We start from the raw sequence: 23604 nt of genomic DNA on the forward strand, positions 1-23604 counted from the left end.
CGACTCAATCGGTTTCAGAATCTTGTTGCATTTGATTTGGAATCCATACTGACTCCATTCAGGATCAGAGATGCCAGATTTGCAGACAAGTCTGCAAATTCGCAGATTTTAATTTAGGCTGCAGATTTTTTCGATGACGCAGATATTTGCAGATTTTCTAGTTTGGTTGCAGATATTTGCAGATTTTTTAGTTTTGTTGCAGATATTTGCAGATTTTTGAATATTAAGGCTTTTGGTTACACTAGCTTTCCTGACATTTTTGTTCTTCCCAGACTTTTAAAATTATTATTGCAGACATTTGAAAAAAGTACCTGGCATCTCTGTTCAGGATGCCGAATCAAATTTCGAATGGTTTGACAGGGGAGTTTTCAATACCTATAGTAGAGTTACGCAATGAGAAGCAATGCTCGAATAAATCTCAACAAACTTATGATACACCAATTTTAACTAAAAGCGGCCAACAGGAAATTCAACTCAAAGCAAATTTTGACAGTAACTGTGGAAATGAAATGCCGGACAATTGTAGATAGTAAACAAAAGAGGAAAGTTCATTCATAGACTCTTGTGAACTATGCTCGCCCAATAATTATCCGGAATTTTCCCTCAAAGTACCAGTTGGCTTATCTAGCTTTTTATGTGCCATAATGGCGACCAGTATTGTCCATTTCGTAATATGTAAATTAGGTTCTTTAAGGACACAAGTAACCTCACTTTTTTGACAGTTCACTTGAACTGAATGTTCATTTTTGACAGTTCGCTTGTACTGTTTACATGGACTTAGAAAAATTCTCTACGATTTGCTACCAAATCTAGTCGTCCACAATTTTTTCTAAGTCCATGTAAACAGTACAAGCGAACTGTCAAGAAAAGTTAAGTTAACTGTGTCAGTAAAGAAACTAATTGTCAAAAAGGGCAATGAAACGTATTACGAACAAACAATTTGGATGCGCCCCAATAATGTTTTTCGCGAAGCGTAATTTTTTATTCCAGCAATAATTTTTTTTGCTTCTATTATAGAGATTTTAGCCTTGTCATGTATCATGTGAGTTAGAAAAAACTATAAACCTTTGTGTGCTGGGGTTGGGAATTGAACCCAGGCGGGCAGCTTATAATGCACTTAATTAACTTTTGCACAGCCGTGTGGTCAGCAAATTTAAAAGTAATATTTCAGCAAAATAAAATTATTTTACTGATTTTCAGCGATATAATTCTCGAGTTAACAAACATCGCTTCTGAGAACAGATATTCTTCTTGACTGTTAAAATTGGGCACTATTAAATAAAGAGTCAAAATTACATTTTTTTATGGTAATTGCGATAGGGAAATGAGCCTATTTTCGCCATATTTCTATTATCATCCTATCCATTTGAAGCCGTTGTCGACCATATTTGTTCAACGCATTGGGTCAAATAAAATGGCGACAATTGGGGCACTCGATTTGGGTTTTCGTTGCGCTCAAACACGAGCATGCGTATGACCCTATATATAAACTGTGAAGTTTTCGACGACTTTAAGCACTGGTGCACTGGTTTTGCAGCTATGGCTGAAATTGTACACAAAGCGAAGCACTTCGGCTCTTAAAAAATTTAATACCTAGTAACCTGATAACAACGGGTCATTAAGGCATGGTGCAATTTTTCGTCTTTATCGACATTTTTAGTACTTAAATTCTTCTTCAGCTATGCCCAAATAGATCAGTAAGCAAACAGTTGTTTTGCTTAATTCTCTAAATTTACTCAGCGGCCATTACCAACGTCAGATGAGTTTATGCCAAATGATATTCCTCTTGAATCTCGCGACTGTGTGGAGCGCTCAGTAAAAGTGGAATATATCAATCAGAAATAAGAATAATTGAGATTTTTAACAGTTTATTCGTGGTTTTGCCTGTACAAAACTTTATTATGAAATAACAATCAATATAATCTATCCAAAAACATGAACATTTTGAAAACTTCGTTTATCGATTAGAGTGTATACCTAGTTTACTTCCTTGATCCCCCCTCAGAAGTTAACTTCATTTCGCATAACCTTTTCACGTGGACTTGGTTCAATACCTCAGCCTGTCGTGAAATCTTCCGAATATCACCGATCCTTCCTGTTTTATTCGCCAACAGATATGCAGTCTTTAGTTGTCCCGTTACAATGTAGCAATGAATCTTCAATCCTACATCGCTGATCCTTTTAATTAAAGCTTCTAGGGCAGTCTTTATCTGTGCGCTGTTTCCATGGATAGTGACTGCTGTTTCCACTGAAACTTTTACTAATTCGTCGCAGAAACTGCTGGTATCCACAGTTGGAGAACTATTACTGATAATTGCTTGCAGTAGTTTCTCAACTTCCTCTACTTTGGTGTGACTGATGAAGTACTTAGCTGCTAAACCATACACGCGGAGACTGTTTAGGTTGAAATCTTGAATCACTCTAGAAAAATAGGGAAACTGGTTGATTGAACTAGATTTTGTGCGATCTGCTGCAACCGTCTACCTGTAAGATAAACCAAATCCTTCCTCGATGTTTTGTCCACAAATCAGAATCAATACGGCTAGCTGAAGTCTCTCATGCGTTGTTCCGAAAAGTGTTGGAATCTTGGATGACTCGATAAATAACTGAAAAAATATTCAAATTGGAATGTCCTGCTACTTATCATGTTTAGTCTTTTCTTACCTTAGGTATTAATCCAATTACATCCCGTTCCTTTGATTCACAGTTTGCCAAAAACTTGGTAACTTCCAACTGCCGAAGAATTGTATTGATATGGTTATTCAGTTCTTTAGGTTCCATTTTCATTAAGAGACTTTTGTGTGTTTCACTTCGATCGCCAAAGCTCTCCACGCTAATTTCTTCCCAGTTGCAAAGTTCCAACTCTGCTTGCAGATGTGCTACACTATTCTTCAAATGAAATGTGTTTGCTTCTAGATCGATAAAGTTTTTCGCATCCATCGAGTAAAATCGCACACAGGTCATACTAGCCCGGATAGGATCCCGCAACAGTAGTTGAAGGTTGTACAAACAGTTGAGCATACGGTTTGTTTCAAGATAGCGGCATGTATGGATGATGTAGTTCTTCCAAATCAACAACGTCTCGTCCATGCTGCTCATCACTTGTATTACGGTCTCCAATCTTCCGGTTTTCAAAAAGGGTAGGATTATGGTTTGAAGAAAAACTTCGGGGTCAACCTGCTGCATCAAAGTATACTTCATCGCAGAGAGAATCTGTCGATGCTTGATCAGAAAGCTGATATTGTCGTGATGGGCACCGTAGCTCAATAAATAGAACATAGACTCTTCGAAGAACCGTGTACTCATGATGCAGTCCAGGGCGTGAAGGTAATCAGTTGACTTATTGGTAGCAGCTACTGGTGGATCTCGAGTTCGCAAAGCTCGTTTCTCCGGGAGAAAATCTGTAAAGTTACCTTTGGTGATGTGTTTCAAGTTGGAAAGGGTATTTAGAACGTTCAATGCAGGCTCATGCAGCGTAATGTTTTCTTTCGTTTTCCTATGGATACTGAAAGACACTGAAGAGTTCGAATTTTTAACGACACTTGCTCTAGCGATAACCTCTGGAGGCTGTGCCTGGGCAGTTGACTCCAAAATACTTATAATTTCCAAAAGCAATGGAGGACTCTTAACGGGGCGTTTAACTGGAACAATCCCTTTGTAATTGCTTAAATTTGATACCGGACATTCGATGCAATCCAAAATTTCACAATAGTCCGTGTCGGTTAATAATTTTTGGAGGCAATGAGAAAATTTCTCCCTGGCAGTTTCGTAGCAACCAGCTCGCAAACAGGTCGTTCCCCATGCAGCCATGACTCCACTGGTCGCGAAGCCACACTTGAGTGAAAGTTCGATGGCAAGTTTCCACTTTTCTGCTTTCACGAGGGCGTCTCGTAATCTGCGTAGATTTGCACTAGTCATCGACTCTTGTAACAGCAGTGATTCACAGTCGTTTTTCACGATTGATAATATAATTTCTGCATGTTCTTTCACCTTATCAGCTTCAGTAAATTGTAGTCCTCGCACTTTGGCTGCCAGTGCTAGATTTAGTAACATTCGAGCTACTAAAGCGTAATCAATCTCCGGATTAGGAAAACCTGGAAGGATTGGCCGTAAAAGAGATTCTAGTTTGGCACAGTGATACAATAGAAAGTTAGAGATTTCTTCATTCTGGTTGTGAAGGTTGCAGATGGCCAAGCACTGATTCGTGGATGGTGCATATTCGTAGCTATATTCGTCTCGTATTATGTTGTCATTTCTCACATTTCCGGTCAGCTGCCATTGGTCGGAGTCGTTCATGTTGACAGGTTTTCCATGAGTTGGAATTTGCACGTTTGGTTTATTCTGCGATTGTTTCACACAGTCATCACAAGCTCTTACGGGAACCTTCTCGTAGAATTCTGGGATTTCCAACTTCTTCTTAGAACACGAGTGGCAAACCACTCTTCCACAGCGTCGACAGTGATGGCGTCGGTTTAACATAGAAAAAACACTTCTTCTGCAGCACATACAATGGGAAGCGTCTTCATCCCTAATCCAAGCTTCTCTCGTCGGCACTTCTTTTGGCATAATGAATGCACCACAAAGCGAATCCATGCTACTGTACTCCCCACTCTGATCATGCATGGATTCACCGGATGTTCCGTGGTCTCCAAAAACTCGATAGTCCAGTGCCTTTCCAGCGTATATTCGCAGCAAACAGTCGACACATTCATTCGTAAGAAATTGATCATCGTGACTGGAATCTAAATTGATAGATCCACTAAGACGATCGGACGACCGTAGATCCCGGATGTATTCTCGCTGCTCATAACAAATCTTGCACATGTTTTCCAAAAGCAACGACCGAATTGAAACCATGACTCCCGTGAGCAGCTCTAGTTTCGAGTTCATTAAATATTGCTCGATGATTAGCAATGGTCGACTTATGAGATGCCAAAGTCTTTCAGATTCATCCATCGACAAATGATTAAAAATTTCCAACGAGATGCGATATTTTTGATAAATTTTTCGATTATCGCCGTTTTTCTCCAGGTATTCTACAGCGTGCCTTATGACTTCTTGATCTTTGACTCCAAGCAGAATTGTCTCGTAGAATCGAACCACTCTTTCGGTAGGCATTTGTTCAATCAATACGAGTAGAACAGAACAATTTTCTTTTTCTTTAGTTGCCTTGATAACTGCAAGTGTGAATATATCTAGCAACGTGCTGTCCTCGTCACATTTCAATGGGTGGATATCAATCCATCGGGAGCACAAATCATACTGGTTCTTTTGAATGAGCTGGTGCAAGACTAGGTCTTTGTTACTTTCCGATAGGTTTTTAACTGTACGCCAGTCTTCAATTTCTATAATTGTGCCAATTTCTTCATAGACTTGTAACTGGGAAAGCCAATTCTCCATATGCTCTCTTGTTGCTTTATCTATCTTAGAAACATTTTTCGAGAGAAGTATACTGTTGATCAATTTCATGATGTCTCGAGCTCTCGGTAATCGCTCAGCAATCTTGAATAGGTATTCAACCTTTTGAACGACGTTTTTTGTACAACGGATTATTTTTTCTAGTGGCAGTTCCTGCACTGGGTCATCGAATTGCAAAAGCCGAGTTACAATTTCATGCCGACGATGTTGAATGTTTTCGTAGTCTTGTCGTTTTCTGCATCCTAAAGCATCATACAATTGAATGCGTTGTAAATCTCCGATAACATTTATTGTTCCGAGTGCATCTAATTGAGGTTGGTCGTAATCTATAATAGCAGAAATTCGTGATTTGTACAATGGCGATATAGCATCAAAACAGGATAACTCGTTCAGACGTTTCAGAAAATTATCACTACGGTCAATCGAGGTAAACTCCTCCATGAAACCTCCTAACAGTTCATTCTTCTTCCCAATGTATTCCAATATCTCTGCATTTCTACAAGTATTATTATCAGAATGCTTTCGAATATCAACAAAGTATTTTTGAGATAAAATATGAACTAAATTCGCATTGGTTCCGACGGCTAAGTTTTCTAAAGTTTGCAAAGGAACTGCCTTTTCGAACGCCAACTGAGTTATTACTTCGCCTATATTAGTCTTGATCAAATCATTGGCCTTCAAAGCATCGTTCCAACTACTTTGGAGCTTGCCAAGTTGTTGCATTCCTTCAATAAATATCTGAATTTTTTTAAGACTGCTCCAGTGTCCTTTTCTGTTATACTGCTGAAAATCTTCTAACGATTCCAGTGTCTTCAAACTGCGGCGAGCTTCTAGAGTAAGCCCCAACTGAGCAGGATCCAATGAGCATACCTCGCTACTCAGCAACGCATGAAGCGTCATGTATTGTCCAGAGATAGCAGCACACTTGAACTGTTGTAGATCATCAATCATTCGTTTCAGAAATGCCACATACGTATTTTTCATGACATCATCTGAATCCGATTTATCCAAGCTCTTAGATATAAGATGGTACATTGTCAGATTTAAATCATAACCCATTCGAAGGCCCAGCAAAAGATCCATTGCAGGAATGTTTCTTGCGAATTCACCTCGAAAAAACTTTAAAAGTGGATATTGTGCCACAAATTTGTTCAGCAGACCTATCTCTTCCTCGCCCTGGTGAATTTTTTGGCCGTTTGAGAATGTTTCAATTGTACTGATGATTTTAGATGCTTCGAACCCAATTGCAGTCTTAACGCGAATATTCTCCAACATCGAACTACATTCTCCAAGTGGTTTCTCCTGCTGCATTCGATTGTAGTTTGTAATTAGTGTGGATAATTTTTGCTGGACTTGGCTAAAGTTCTCCAAATAGCTAAGGTCCAATCCTACCGGAGTATTGCCCAGTTGATTTTGCTTGATTATATTCCTAGCAGTATCGAGATTGTGACTGGCCAAACAAAGAGTGGCGAGCTTTTCCGGTGTTCCGAGCATTTTGGAAAAAATATTTCTTGGTTTAACGACGATTGCGCTGATGGAAGGATCAACTATTGAGCTGATTTTACCAGGAAGTGGTAGCGAGTACTGCATGGCTTTATTACCGGTAGAACCGCTAGACGATAACTGGGATTGATGCGATCTGCGTTTGGAATGTTTCTTTTTTGGGAAGGTCGAATATTTGTTGCATCTGTCTGGCAAGGATTCACTGCTGTGAAATACTTGAACTTCATTTTCCTGGATCAGTTCAGATTTTACTATAATAATGTTAAAGTCTGCATCGACTAATTGAAATGACGATTCAGATTGAGCACAAATATTGACAACTTTAGTCAACCTCCACAGGGACTCATTTATAATATCTTGGCAGTAGTTTAAGCGAAGCTTTATTTTGTCATCTGTACTGGAATAATTTGCGGTGTGTATTTTTGGCATCAGTATCAGCTTCAGACAATTTAGAATGGATTCCATGACAACATCGGAGCATATAAACCCAATACGACCGGGCGGTTTCCTCGAGAGATGCTCATATCGCACAAAGAGTAATGTAAGCAAATTTTCCAGTATGTCTACAAACATTTCAGAGCTATCAATAGATTTGAGGATAGTTTTGATACTACAAACTCTGCTTTCAAGAACGCTCTCAAAAGTCTTCAACTGAGGTGAGAGTTTCATCATTTCTATAACATATTGCCATAGCATCAATATATGCATGCATTTAGCATCTCCCAATGGCTCTACATATTGAGCGTCTAGGTAGAATGCCTTTAATATTTTTATATTCAGCCGGTCATTTTCTTCGATGATCCCAAGCAATTGCTCATAACCAGATGGAGCAATTTTTATTTTGTTCTTCAAGTACATTGCAATCACTGATGTTTCTTTTGCATATTCTTCAATGTGTAAAGAATGATCCAATCCTTCTAAAAACTCCTGGAGAAGCAATGTGCGTTTCATTTCTAGAGAATACATTCCTAAAGCATTATTTGGCGGAGTCTCCCACTCAGCAGAAATGGAAGAGACCCCTCCTTTGGTATTGAGATATTTGATCAACTGAAAAAAATGAATGTATTTCCTAACGTCTACATTCTGAAAAGGTACATCGATAGTGTCTAAAACACTGTTTAGAAAGTGTGTTTTATTCTCAACAACGCCGAGGACGTACTGTTGCTCGGGTGCCACTTTCATCTGCTTTATAAAATGTTTCAGCATTTTCTGAGATTTTCTAGAGAGCAATGCTAATAAAATCAGTTCTCTGTCGATTTTCTTCTCCTCTAGCAAAAGTAGAACGATTGGTACCAGCTTATTGATAACATCCGTCGAAAGCAAATTATTCGAGATTAAATTGTATAACTTATCAATATTATTCTGTGTGAAACTCCCGAAAAAATCCATTATACCAGTATCACAAATTTCTCTGATTGCACTATTTTTGTAAGGAATCTTTGAAGTAGCCAACAACCGCAGCAATTGACATGTAGGATAAGGATTTTGTATCAAATTTTGAAGCAAGAAACTGCAGCTTCGCTCGGATAATGTAGCTCCATCTTCGTTCTCGTTCAGTGTCTTGTAGTAGGTTATCAGCTCCTGAGAAACAAACAATTCATTAATCATTTTTAGCAGATAAGAATCCAAAGAATTTTACCTTCCCAATCGGAACACTTTTGTCCGAAAGTAATTCCCAGTACTCGTTAAATCTGTCCATTTCAAACAGTTATTTGTAGTTATTTACAAAATTACATTTAATCTGCTATCGGAACAATAACTTTTACACGAATATTAAAACTCAAAAAGCTATATTGAGCCTCTGAACTGATTGATATGATTGATACTGAACTGATTAACTTTCAATGCATTTTATTTACTAACTAGCGTCAAATAACAATGAAATATTTCATACAGCCTGCACGAAAACGAAAAACTACCTAAAATTGAGTTCCTTTGACTCCATCTCGTGGTATCGTGGAGGAAGTTAAAATTAGGTAAACCGTGTTGAAGGTAGTTTCCATTTAACCACGGCAAAAATTACAACTCATTGATAGGTATACTTATACTTAAATTTAAGTTGAATTCACCTAATTTTGAGTATACCCCAAACAACTCAAAAGTACCTTCCTCCACGGAAGACCTCGACTGAATCGACTCTCTCGTTTCGTTTTTGACAACACCAGTAAGTGCGAAAGCGACACACAACTCAAAAGTAAGTTAAAAGAACTTATTCTGCAGGTTGTTTTATTTAACCGTGCATGCACGGTTAAATAAAACAATAAATAGCAAAAACAAATTTTAATTTAATAATTTCAAATACTTCTAGAGAAAATTTTCAATAGGACGTAAGTAACAATGAGAGATTCTCTTTGAGGTCTTTCTCTTCTGTTAATTACTCGGCCATTTCGACGTTTACTACTCTACTCCTTGCATAATATTGTAGTAAAAACCGTCGGTTTTCGATATGAAGTTTTGAGTTTCGATCACTGAATCATGCAATCTAGGATGTAAAAAACACAATAGTTTTTAAATAGGAAATAAAACCAAGTCTGAAAATATTCACTGTTGATTTTCTTTGAATACTGTCACTGCTAGTATCGCCCTTTTCAAGCAAAAGCGTTGATTTTATTACCACATATGGAGGTTATTCGACACTGTTTTAGACAGATAATGATCCAACTAGCAGAGGTCCGAAATCAATTCAGTCAAACAGTTTCCAACTAGCAAATAGTAACTTCATTAAGATGATGACTTTTTCCTTGTGATATCCAAAGTCAAGTCTCGTGCCTTTAAAGCACGTCTTCATATTCATTTCGCTATATAACGCAGAGCTTGAATTACTCGTTTCCAAATGAAACCATTACAAACCGTTCATTCGACGAGTTTTTATTCGGCGCCTACAGCATTGGACGACAACATAATAAATCTAATAAATTCATCCTCTGAATGTTGCTGGCAGCTCTGTCAAAGCTGTCAAACGCAACTGACATTCAGAAAGTTAAGGGGCGAGTTAACACCCTGCGCATTTTACCCGTGTTCTGTCTTTAACATTTCGGCTCTCGGGCAACAAAACGTGGTTTTAGAGCAACAAAATATTTATTTTGCTCGATTCGTGAAAATTAGTTTTCGTACTGCGTAGAACTTTAGCTCGTTCGATGCTGGACTAGTGCGGGAATCGCGGTGTGATAAAGTGCTCAAGAATCGGTCAAGTGCGTTTACGCCAGGAACGATTTAAGTTTTGTATCCCTGTACAGGTTCGATTTGGTCGTTCGAATCGTCTGGCAGAACAGAAAGCAGTGTTTTCTTGTTCTTTTCGTTAGCTCTTTTCGCAATTCATCGACACTGCTCTAACAGCATAGTCGAGAGTGACTGTGGGCAGGAAGAATAAACGGACAGAAATAACAAGAACTTCCTTCGGAAGAACCATCCGCAAGGGAAGAGAAAACGGAAGGCTTTTCCTGTTCTATGGAAGTGCAGTTTTCATCATTTGCGAAAATCAGCGCTATTGGTAAAAAGTGTGTGGCTAAAGTGAAAGTCTAGTTTTCGATATTTTGAAGGATTGCTACTACCAGTCGGATTCTGTTTCATTTTGTCCGTACATTAGCCTGTTTAGAAATCATCCAACATAAAGAACAAGATTATGTCATCAGGATTCTTGTCATAGTGAAACAGAAAAACAACTGAGTGCTACGAAAAGTAAAAATACCCTTTTACCGTATTACTCCAAGTGAGGTTTTTTCTGTTTCAAATCCGACCGGTCATTTTCTTAATAGAGAGCCTAATGATGGCCAATTCCGGAACGGCTGCCAGGTGCTCCTCTTCTGAGCAATAAGCCAAAAGAGCGAGTGAGATAGCAAGCCACAGTACTGGCTAACATGGAGCGAAAAGGTCGATAAAGTAGTCGCCCTGCATTAGTGCAAGAGAGTACGCAACAGCTCTTCGTCTTCGTTGTGTAGTTTGCCGGAACGCTTCATTGTTCACTTTCCTGCCTGCGCCGGTTTTGACAGTTTTGGCAGTGTAGAAGAGAACGAGAGACGAGTTTCTGCTCTTTCAGCTTCTTTTCGTTTTGTTTTTATTTGCTGCACAGCAGGCTTCAAGGTGAGTGTTCCGCAAAATAAACAGTAACTGTTATTTTGTAGTTTTTTTTAATAAAATCGACGGAAACATTTCGAATGAGCACATAATAAAAACAAAGTTCGCTTAATACAATATTAATACTTAATATTTCAAACAAATAGTAACAATAGATCATAATTAATCGTGTGCTTATTCTTAATTATTTATACAAGCAAAATAACATAATTATTTATATTTGTAATTTTGTAATTTGTAGTTTTATTGCATACGAAAATCTGTTAGTTTACACTGTACATCAGGTCAAGGAAAGGTAGTTTTGGTTAGAGATAATAACATCAGGAGCGAATAAAATTTTCAAATTAGCTTACACTAAAACTATGTTAATGTTAGGAAAAGAAAAAGGAAACTTTCTGTTTCTTGATCACTTTTTGTGAATATGACTATACTCGAAAAATGGGCACAAGAGTATTTCGATTAATTTTCAAAAGATATCAACATATTCACAAGTTTTTCAAAATACAATTTTAAATGGATATAATTAGGGAAACATGATCAATTTAACACGATGTTGCGTTATTTGATTTTTATTTTTGTTTTTATTCGTAAGATTAATAACCACCCCCTTTTTACTGTTAACGTTAATTTTACAAGTGCCCTAGAAACATTAAAGATTATTGTGGTATTGTAGACTTCACTGTAAATTATTATGAGATGACTAATGTTACAGTGAAAATTATGGTTGTGCGTGGGATATTTTATTTAAAAAAAATGTTAAAATATATTTTAAGTAGGGTATTGTACTGACAAAATCCAAAAGATATTTTTTATGTGCTCAGCCCACCATATATGATCTGATGTACATAAGTTATACGCGGTGCATATTCTTCAAGCGATTAATAAGATTATTTCAATATCCTTGCTTTATAATCATGATTGTCTTTTTGTCGATAGTCAGTGAAATTGGCCGTAAAACATCGGTGCCTTTTTACAGAAACTTGCTGGACAATCAATAAATGTTAATTTTTTTTTTCGTTTCGTCCAATATTTCGCGTAATTTACTAGCGATTTGAAGAGCAGTATAATAACCAAGATGCGAGATGTTTGAAGTATAACTAGCTCAAATGTTTCTTTGTTCCCTTATATTTCCCTTCTGTCCGATTCATGGAAGAACGGATGCAATACCCACATAAAAAATCTTCCAATTCTATTTTTAATTTTTTTTATTAACGACTTAGAGTGAGTCAATATTTTTCCTTTTTTATATTGTAACGACATTCAATTAGCAAGAGACTGGAAGGTGAAATGTTTCTCTAATATTGAGAGCCATAGTACTCAAGGAAGAGCAAGGATTTGAAGTAAGAATGTTTAGAAAAGCGTGGAGTAGGGTTAATGAACAAGCTTAGAGTTTCCCGGCTACTTAACTCTTTGTCTTCTGCAACACAGCTCAGGATCTTTTAACATTAAATGCAAATAACCTATCACAATTATTGAAGGAAAGGACTGAGCGCAGCCTTACAATTTTGCATTATATAACGCAAGATAGATTTCCAGCATGGAGTGGCCGGTAAATTCAACAGGTCTTCACCTGATGGATTGTTTTGTAAAGTAAATATTGGGTGAGACATGAAAACGTAGAAGTTCTAAAAGTTCTTGTGACAGAATGGATTCAAATTTCAGAAGATGATCGACGGGCAATCTTCTTAGGTTGGCTAAAGGGGTTACTGTATAGCACGAAAAATAAGCATTTTTCGAGAAAATGTTTTGGAGGCAATGAAGAGATGAATCGAAATCCTATGGAATGAGATTTATAATATCTTCAAATAATTTGACCACAAGATGGCGCCTGTGCAGCATTTTTCCACCATTCCCATTTTTTTTTGGAAAGGGTCCATGGCTAGAAATCCAACCAAATTGGTGACCTAGGGACAATAAAAGCAAAGGGGTTTTTTGATTCCCTAGAATGATAGAGTGACCTACGTAGGATTTTCTTTATGGATTCGATTTTTGCGAAATTGCAACTTTTTAATAGGAAAATGCTGAAATGTAATAAAAGTGGGCGCAAACCACTTATTAAGGGATTACACTACCGTAGAGTTTTTGAAAAAGAAACATCTTTTGGCGGTCTAAAATTCACTTTAATATCTTGAAAAAAAGGAAAAACTGTAAGGTGATAAAAGTGTTCAAATTGCCGAAAAGAGCGTACTGAAATCGTTTTTTTTTTCTCGCAATTGATGTTTGATTGTTTTAAAATTTTCGCATGGCAATGAAATTTGATTTCTCCAAATATACCTATAATATTTTTTGTAATTAACAATATTGTGTCTATGCAAAATTCACAAATGGGAAAAATTTTGGAACAAGGCACATTTTTTGTGCATAAGGACACGAGACATAAAGTATGTTTTTTTGATTTAGTGTTTCAGATTCTCCTCGTCAGTCACTAGCACCATCTGGGTGTCTAGTTAAACGATGTATCTAAAGTAGTACCCAAAATTAAACTATTTGAACACTAAAATTTACGTCTTGAGTGAACACTAAACAACTGGCTTATACCGAGTGATGTCACCATACGGGTGACTAGTTACTGACTAGGAGAATCCGAAACACTAAAATAAAAAAAAAATTATGTAAGGTCTTGTGTCTTTGTGCACAAAAAAGATTGGTTCATTCCAAATTTTTTCCCATTTGGGAATTTTGTATAATTCCAGGCGTTTGGTTCTTATACCAAAAGACAGTTTTGGTTAATATTCCTCGTCGGCAAACAGAAACTCTATGCTTACTATCGAGACATCACTCGATATAAGCCAGTTTAGTGTTCAAGCAAGACCTGTGACTTTTTGGATTTTAGTGGCTAACTAGTGCTAATTTTGGGTACTAGTTTAGATATATCGTCTAATTAGACACCCAGATGGTACTAGTTACTAACGAGGAGAATCTGAAACACTAAAACAAGAAACCATAATGTGTCGATTTTACTGTCATCTTCGACGTTTTTATCAAGCCAAACAAAAAATCTTTTGCTTTCATTCTAAAGAATCGAAAAAACTTTAGTTTCAAGCTCTAGATTGAAAACAAATATCCAGCCGTTAACCCTTTCCATGAAAATTTTCTTATGGTAAAATGTTGCACAGTCGCCATCTTGTGATAAAATCACATTTAAAAAAATATTTTTGGTTTCAAGCAAAAATGCACTTAAATTTTTCGGTGCGCTCAGGTTTCAGTAGGAGTCGTTGCGGTAGCATTGAAATTTTGATCTAGCTAAATAAACAATTTGTTCCAAAACGCCATCTGGCGGGCAGATAATCCCCAACCAATAGCACACAAACACGCACAATAACAAATGTCTACAAAGTATAAATTTTTACGGCAATCTGTTAAGTCGTTTGGGAGTCCATAAATCATATACATACATGTCGCTTTCGATATTTTGATATATCATTTTCAAGAGCCACATTTTAAGCCAACAAAAAAAATCATTTTTTTCTAAATTTTAGTGTAAACATTTAAGCAAGTCATTGTACTCAATGGTTTCAATAAATGTGGTCATTAAATTGTCTTAATTTGGACTATCTCAAGTTGATTTGACTTGAGAAAAAAATTCTTTATTTTTGTGGATATTTTTATGGAGAACTTCAATTGTCGGACCCTGTAAAACAGTGAGTGTATGACCAGGATCCCCCTAGTGGTACAAAACTTACAGATGACTATGACAGCTAGGGACAAATATCGTAAATATGCAGAAAAAATACACTTTATTTGGTCCGAGAAGGATGATGGTTGCTATTATTTTTTTATTACAGTTAATTAGTGATATTCTTATTAAACGTGACCTATAAAATGTTAGGGACAGGAACACATGGTTTATTGAATTATAAAATTCCCAATAGATGGTGCTGGGTCTGTGGTTGGTATGGTCCATTATCATTTGCTGGTTTGTTGACATGTTCTATTCACAAGTGAACTGATCAATTTGCTTTGATAGGGGGACATGTTGAACCTGCTACCTGTCGATTCGTTGGGCATGATGTCTAGTTCATGAAACCATTACTGTTCAGAAATTAAATCGTCGAAAAAAGTAAACGGTGAAATTGTATTTCAGAAAATTACGGGAAACTTTTTCAAAATTTCAACCTAAAATACTTCCTATTTTAATGAACCATTTCCATTTCATCTTTCTTCCAGAGTGTATTCTACGCCTGCACATTTAAATCACCAGTGAGGAAATATATCGGGTAAGGAACGACCGGACGGACGGTTTACTCCAACCTGAGGACGATTCTTGCCAGCTAGGCTTTGAAGTATTGCATTGCTAAGTAGAACGACCTGCTTAGTTGAACGGACACTGTCGTGGAAAGGATACCGGCAACGGCTATTCGACTCCAAAATGGCAACGCACGTTTCAGAGGAGAGTGGTGCAGCCAATAATAACAATAACACTACTAGCTCCGCTCCCAGTTCAGGCTCATCTTACGCAAATGTCCTCCTAAATATAAAAGAACAGAACCAGAAAGAGCAGCAAAATGACAATAACAAGGAAAACATTCGTAGAGAGAAACCTACCACAGGTATAACGCCAGGTGGAGCAAGTGGTTCATCCAAAGCTTCCGATGGTCCTAGCAAAGATAGCGGAGGAAATATTATAGCAACAACTGGAGCAGCCGGTGGAGATGATCTGGAAGATGATGCTAGTTTTGTCCCGGTAGTTTCCCACAATAAACGCGATCGTCGCTACAGACAGAAAGTAGCTGCAGCAGCTGCTGCTTCAAAATCGGGAGACCAGCAACAACATCAAGGTGGTGATAAACCAATATTGTCAAAAACGTCTCGACGATCGGGTGGTAAAGCTGGTGTTATAGCGAAGGATACTATCGAAGGTAGTAGCGGTGGTCCTCCCAAGAAGGAAGGGAAAAGAAAATCTGGCGAACGAAAACGTATCCGCGGACGGGGCGAGGTGGATAAAGAGGAAAAGCTTCCCGAGAAGGATTATCTGGGTGATACGAGTACTTCTACCAAAGTCAGCAGTGAAGATGGTTCGGACAAGGAAGTACCGAAAAAGTTTGTCGAAGCACCGTTGCCAAAAGTCAATGCCTGGAAGGTAAGTTTTTTTTTTCTCTTATTCTTAGTGAGGCTAGGGCTGCGAATCACGTTCGATAGTGTATGTGCGGTTTTAAACCAGCCTGGTAGCATGTGTTGGTTGATTCATAATTTTTATATTTTTGTTGTTGCTTTACCTGTTTTTGGAGTGTAAACACATATGGCCGGTTTACTGCTGGCGAATACATGTGTGACAGTGACGGAGAGGAAAGAGCAAACTGATGATATGGAAGTAATGAAACGTTGCAGAAAATAGCACACCAAAGCACGTGGTTTCGCGACTCGGTTTCGATAATCTCGTTTAATTTGTAACCTATTGGATTTATTCATCTTCAAAATTCTGGAATTAGTGGATTTTAGAATAGAAATCCATTTCGTGTTTACGTTGGCAATTTTTTTATTACTTGCGGCATTGCAAACTGACGTTATTTAGTAACGTCAGTATGATGTGTTGCTGAGGTATTATTTTCCTGCTTCGTTGGAACAGTTGAACAAACACTTGCAGATATTTATCAATGTCATTTCAACTGATTAGCTTGCTTCCAACTGGGACCAATAACGCGAATTTGTTCCAGTTCTCCAAAGTAACAAATTTGCTATACTATAGTACAATATAGTGCTGAGATTGAAAATTTCGTGAATTCCGGTATCGTTCATCCTAGAGCCAGATGGATCTTTGCTGGATCAGTTAATCCTATCCAAACTGTTGGGAAGAAAAGTTACTTCTACGCGAGGCGTACTTCACGATTGTGAGTTGGCGAAACTTAAATCCACTGGTCTTCGGTCGGATAGTCGGGTGCAGAAAATGAAGATGAAGGTAAATCATACCATGTTGGTAATTTTTTTCGTTCGAAGGTGAAATTACAATTAGAGGCAAGTCTGTGGACATTCTTCTCTGTAGATTTGTCCGTTGATACATCCGAATGTGACGAAAGGTAGCTACACATTTAAATCGCATTCTAGACTAGATATATTTGAAAAATTGACACAAAATCGTCTAGATGTGATTCTTGTCGTTTATTTTTGTGAATAAAAAAATCAGAGCATCTTTGCCACATCGCGAAGCTTGACGTCATTTACTTTGTTCTTTTTCAGAATCAAATAGTCTGTCGCTACTATCGCACCAGATCATTGCTAAATGCTCCCCGAACGATTAAACTAAACTTTGATCGCAGAAGATGCGAGTAAATTTGCGTAAATTTGGGTTATTCACACTTCGATTGCCCTGTCAATGAATCTCTTGTTTCTGTGAACCCCATTTATGGATGTGGATGTTTGCTTTTTCATGTTGCACTATTTTGTGAGGAACTTTTTTACTGTGATAAACGTTACTTTGTGGGTACTATTTCCCATTTATGATATGTACTTTACTTTCTTTTAAGGTAACTCCCGTCGTCGAACCAATGCCCATCCCATCCGGTGACAGTCGTCCATCGAAATCCTCAAACGAACCCAGTACAACAACGGCAGCCGTAGTTGTAGCATCATCATCCAATGCACTTCCATCAGAAGTGTCCGGTCAAAAGCCGTTATCGCAGCCCTCGTCGGAAAAACGTGTCCTACAACCCAAACAGCAGCAAACAAAAGCCCAATCACAACAACGTAAGTCCGATCTCCACAAAGTACCAATTCATCATTGACCATTTGTCTTCCAACAGCCAGAGCTAGTGCTCCCCCGAAATCGACTGTCGAGGGTTCGAAAGTAACTTCACAACAACTTAAAGAAAAGAAGCGACCTAGTCAAAAGGTAAGACATTTTTTGCCCTCTAACGAGCTCGAACGCGTAAATTATACCCCTGTCTTTCCATTTCAGTCTAATAACCTAACCAGTAATTCTGACTGGCCAACACTAGACAGCCGGCCGAAGGCCAGTGAACCGAGAAAACAGACCGCCGTTCAGGTTGCCGAAAGTTCCTCGTCGACCGCAACATCAGCACCCGGAGAGTCAGAAAAACCAATCGTAGCTAAACCCAGTGAAGCTGTTGCTATTCAAACTCCACGAACGGATGGACCACCTGTAGTCAAACTTTCGCCTTCTGTACCGACTGACGTAACCACAGAAGAAACGACCACGACCCTGCAACCAGTTCCTGCCAAACAATCGTCCTCCGAGGAAGATTTTAATCGACCAAAGAGCGCTGATTCCAGTGATCCAGCTAATGGTGCTAATAGTCGTGGTAAAGGACCCCGACCGAAGTGGGTACCATTACCAATCGATATACCGAAGCAACGTGCTCGTCGAGAACGAACTCCCAGACGACGTCGGTTCGATGATTATGATGAAGGCGGCAGTTGGCACCAGGAACGATCTTCACTACCACGATCCAGCCGCATACGAACTGGACGAGGGGGTGGACCTCCCCCGTCTTATCGAGGTGGTCGTGGAGGAAGAATTTCACGAGGTGGCATTAGCAGAAGAGGACTATCTTCGACGCGCGGTGGCGCAAGACACGGCGACAGGGAAAGTTTACCATTTGCGAATGGTGGCGATTTTTCAAAAGAATTCAACGGCTTTGGACAAGTTATTGGAAAAGACCAAGCGGCGTTCATGATGCCTTACCTAAGCACCTTCTACTACAATGGCGCGCCACTTATTGGAATGGATCAGCTAAGTATCAAGGAATGCATCAAGAAACAGATGTAAGAGCGATTCTTTTTGCCATTGAACTAATATTTATGCTAACAACTCTGTGTTTGTTTTCCAGTGAATACTACTTTAGTGAAGAAAATCTGAAACGAGACTTTTACCTTCGACGCAAAATGGACCCAGAGGGCTACCTTCCGGTAACGCTGATTGCTTCGTTCCATCGGGTACAAGCCCTCACGCTAGACCTGAACACCATCATCACGGCAATTCAGGAGTCCGAAGAGCTAGAGCTTACCGACGACTACAAGGTTCGTACCAAAACCGATCCGACCAAGTGGCCAATAGATCCGGCGGACGTCGGAAGCAACCACTATGGTTCCAATGTATCTGCCCCTGCTTTCGTATCGTCTGGGCCCCAGACTGAAGACAAACGATATGTGGGCCAGATAGCGTCCAAGATTCTCTCAAGTATTCCACCTCCGCCATTGGCACGGAGCATTCGTAGTCAAGTTGCACAACAACCCGCCATCAATACGGTTCCTACCTTAGCCACTTCGGCTGTTCCAACGGTACCAACGTTATCAAAGACATCAGAACCGGAGAATTTGAATCCTAACGTGCCGGAATTTATTCCGACGTTGTCTCTTCGTAAGCAATCAGTCGGAAATGTAACCCCAGTCCAGCCAGCAGGAATAATACCGGATCAGCTCAGTAAACCATCGGAGGAAAAAGAAAACATTGCTCAGGACACTCAGATTCCAAAAAACGCGCAAGGGAAATCTAACTCTAAAGAGAGTGACACCGATAAGCTTTCCACCACGGAAGCACCCGTTGTCACTGAAGAAGCCGAACTGTGGAAGGAAGTTAAGCGTCGATCACGCTCTGCCCAGCCTCATCAGGCCAAACAACAGCAACAGACTACGGAGGGTAACACAATCAAACAAGAACTTCCAAAAAAAGATGATAAGCAGCCAATGCCTAGTAAGGTGGGTGCTCTTCCACAGGACTCGGCTAAATCGACAGCTGCTACAGCTGCCACACGGCCATCCCATCCAAACGAAGAACGGGAGGAGTTAGATTTCCAGTTTGACGAAGAACTAGACATCCCACGAGGGGTTGGTCGTGTGAACCATTTCACGGACAATTGGTCTGAAGACGAGGACGAATCCGACTACGAACTTTCGGATCACGAAATTAATAAATTGCTTATTGTAACGCAGGTAAGTTTATTGTAGGAAATACAACTGAGTGCCGCAATTATGTCGTCCTTTCCTTCAGGTTGGCAATCGAGCACCGAAGCACGATGGGTACGATCGAACGGGTGATTTTACAACGCGTACTAAAATCACCCAAGACCTCGAACAGATTATCAATGATGGACTACACAACTACGAAGAAGACTTGCTGACAATCAATTGCCGGCGTGGGGGAAGTAACTACAGAACCATTAACCTGATCTCTCAGGCAGAGTTTGACAAAATCATCCCAAAGCCGCCAAAAGTGACGCAAGAAGTACCACCTCCACCGCCACCGACATTTATCGAATCGGACGACTATCTCAATGCAAGCACAACTAGTGCCATACATCGACACAAGGCACGTTTCTTTGCTGTTAACAAGGATGAATTTGTTGATCCGATCACTCCGCGAAAGCGTAAGACGAGGCATTTGAACAATCCACCGGTCGAAAGTCATGTCGGTTGGGTTATGGACGCTGTTGAACATCGACCCCGTACCACCAGCATGGGTAGTTCCACTGGAACATCCCCTACCGCATCCAGTTACGGTTCGCTGCCACAAAGTTTGCCGACATTTCAACATCCTTCGCACTCGTTGCTTAAAGAAAACGGATTTACACAGCAGGTCTACCACAAATATCATAGTCGTTGTTTGAAGGAACGCAAACGAATGGGTCCCGGTCAGTCACAGGAGATGAACACACTTTTCCGATTCTGGTCATTCTTCTTACGCGAGAACTTCAACAAAACAATGTATGCTGAGTTCCGTCAGGTTGCCCTGGAGGATTCATCGGAAGGCTTCCGGTATGGTTTGGAATGTTTGTTCCGGTTCTACTCGTACGGTTTGGAGAAAAAATTCCGATCGCAACTTTACGAAGACTTTCAGCAGGAAACGATTAGAGACTACGAAAATGGTAAACAATCGATTACAGCTTACGATAGAGCATTCTAAATAATTTCTTTTCTAGGACAACTCTACGGTCTGGAAAAGTTCTGGGCTTTTCTCAAGTACTACAAGAATGCGCCTAAACTGAGCGTCGATCCGCTGTTGAAAGAATATCTGGACAAGTTCAAATCGATCGAAGACTTCCGCGTGCTGGAGCCGCAGATAAACGAAATGCTTGAAGGAGTGGGCAATCTGAAATCTTCGCCATCGAAGCGAAGACCTCGGAGTGTGTCGGAAAGTGAAGGCGTCGCCGTCGTTGCTGGACCGAGCAATATCAAACGGGCCCATCACGCGGGGGGCGGTGCTGGAACATCAGGAACAGGAGCAGGATATTCTGGCGGCTACAATCAGTCGCAGTATTATCGAAAGAGGTACGTGTGGGTTTGTAGTGTGGGATGTTTGTAAAAGTTTTCGATTTTTGCTGGTTGCGTTTCGACGCAGTAAAATGATCAGTGTCGTCGTGGTCACTCGTTTGAAATGTAGTCAAGAAATCAACTCTTCGTAGCTCTTTGAAAAGAGAAATTTAGAATTACCTAGCAGAAATTTTTTCTTGGTAGTCTGGTGGTTACAATTCAAGACACTTCAATTTCAGTCCTTAGACTGTCAGTTAGAGTTGCCACCTCGCCGGGTTTGAACTGAACTTTTCGTCCAATTAAACTACAATTTTAATGCACAAGGAATTAAGGTAAATAAGTGAACCAAATTCAACCTTAATGGAAGGCTCTTTGTAACGGAAAAAAAACTCTTGAAAAAGGATATAAAAGCATGAGTACAAATGAGCTTCTCGTTTATATACTAAACTTAATTGTTTTATTTAGCTTAATACAAAGAAAAAGTGTACTTTTGAAAATATTCTTGTACTGTATGAATTAACAGAATATATCTTTTATAGCCATATCATATTTCTTGTCGAAGTGTCATGGAAATTTGAATTGCCCATATATTAGAGCAGACTTATGTTTTTGGTCTGTAAATATATCAGTTTCACTAGAGATGGCAAACTTACTGTTATGAACGTGACCAAATTAAGACTCACATGGTTGAATACATATAAAAACAATGCTGCTACCTGCTTGTCCTGAACTGTGAAAGTTCATTCATAAGTTATACTAGCTTTGCAAAGTAGCTATTGATCTATTCTTCACACTAGTTGCATTGACACATTTCGCTTTCTCATTTTTGTTTCCAGGTGTGATTCCGCTGGCAATCGAATGGTAGACGGTACGAACCGCCCAGGTCCTTCAGGTTCTCGCACCCGTACCGGGTCCATCGGTGACAGTACAAGTAAACATTCCGGTGGTCGTCCCCGGAGCGGATCAACCGGCAACAAAGTGGTACGCGTGACGAATGATCAACGATTTTCGTTCAACCGAGCTGGTCAATCATTCGGATCGGTTAAACCGCAGCAGCAACAACAGCAGAAAGGACATAGCAGTAGTGCAAAAGCAGTTGACAGCTCAGCAGCATCATCATCATCGACAGCGGGTGCTGTAGCATCAACCAGTGAGAAACCTTCGTAAGTGGCGTTTCAAACAAATTCAGCTACAGATGGATTAGAAATTAAATCTGTAAAGTAAATCACTAACTTTGTGTTGCTTTCGTGTACACATCGTTATGTAATCGTCGGCATATTGCGCATATTTTTTCGGTCTTATATTTTTGATGACTTGAAATTGATCAGTTTTTTTTACTGTGTAGAAACTATTGATATTTGTTCCTTCGTTACTCTCGGGCAATATTTGAGTGAGGACACTACACTGCAACGTTGACGGCAGTAATAGTGTATTGCTCTGGTCCGATATAATGAACAAGCTTCGAACGTAGCTAACGAGAACAGACACAGCACACACACACATCAAATTACTCGAACTTACCATTTGCAAAAGAGGAATATTTACTGCCAGTGCCCTTCTCTCGTTGGAATTTATATACATGTATGCCGACCTCGAAGAAAATAACGCGGTTAGACAGATTGCAGGAAGACAAGAAGAGTTTGAATTCGCTTCGCTTTAGCTCTGCTGCTCCTTGTTTGAACATGTTTTTCTGTTTCCTTAAAAGTTTCATTTTAATCGTACATTCTATCGTGGATAGCATATTACAAGTTAATAAAAGTAAAAAAAAGGAGCTAGTTCTTGTGCACACAAACATGCATTACATTTACATAGACACACAGCCAAGCCTATATTTTAATCGACAACAGTGCGGGGAAAGTAACAAATTATAACAAATTGATTACAATAGTGGAAAAAGGATAGCTATAAACATACAAAATACAGCGCGGGGCGCGAAGCTTCTCTGTGTAAGAAAAGTCTCCCACATTGCCTCGAAAAATATACAAAACTAACCCACATTTTTACAGACAAAGCATTAAAACAGAAACGAAGAAACAGATCCACGCTTTCCGAACGGATTTTTGATCATTTTCCTCCTAACGCTGTAATTGCCTTAAGTTTCAGAGAGTTGTTTGTTGATTACAAAAAAATAGTAATAATTAAGGAGAACAGAATAAAACATGGTTAAAAATGAACTATTTATAAGCCTTACCGAGTTTCCTTTTTCTTTTTTTTTTTTTGTTGCATCAAACAAAACATATGGAAACAACGTAGCAATGTGAGAACAAAAACCTCATTTTTTGCAAACACTTCTCTGTTTCATCCGTAAGTTAACTAATTTTAAATGATTTGTTTTTCTTCTGGGACTATTTTACGTTTATATCATTAAAGCGAAAGTAGAACTAATTCGTCTGACTACTGATATCA

At 39.1% G+C, this 23604-nt stretch overlaps 2 protein-coding genes across 2 annotated transcripts; one reads left to right on the forward strand and one right to left on the reverse strand.

Moving 5' to 3' along the window:
• Positions 1-1872: 1872 nt before the first annotated feature.
• On the reverse strand, positions 1873-8758 carry LOC131676567 (zinc finger FYVE domain-containing protein 26 homolog). The gene is made up of 4 exons (XM_058955685.1): positions 8561-8758; positions 2665-8502; positions 2485-2606; positions 1873-2421 (listed from the first exon to the last, which is right to left on the reverse strand). The coding sequence occupies exons 1-4, from the start codon at positions 8618-8620 to the stop codon at positions 1983-1985; spliced, it is 6459 nt and encodes a 2152-aa protein (XP_058811668.1). The 5' UTR covers positions 8621-8758; the 3' UTR covers positions 1873-1982.
• Positions 8759-9934: 1176 nt separating this feature from the next.
• Positions 9935-23384, forward strand: LOC131676568 (la-related protein 1). The gene is made up of 9 exons (XM_058955687.1): positions 9935-11001; positions 15163-16075; positions 17457-17676; positions 17733-17821; positions 17888-18714; positions 18780-19881; positions 19940-20813; positions 20868-21216; positions 22035-23384. The coding sequence occupies exons 2-9, from the start codon at positions 15365-15367 to the stop codon at positions 22363-22365; spliced, it is 4503 nt and encodes a 1500-aa protein (XP_058811670.1). The 5' UTR covers positions 9935-11001; positions 15163-15364; the 3' UTR covers positions 22366-23384.
• Positions 23385-23604: the final 220 nt, after the last annotated feature.

The sequence above is a fragment of the Topomyia yanbarensis genome, chromosome 1 (genome assembly GCF_030247195.1).
Source record: "Topomyia yanbarensis strain Yona2022 chromosome 1, ASM3024719v1, whole genome shotgun sequence".
In the NCBI taxonomy this organism is placed as follows: domain Eukaryota; kingdom Metazoa; phylum Arthropoda; class Insecta; order Diptera; family Culicidae; genus Topomyia; species Topomyia yanbarensis.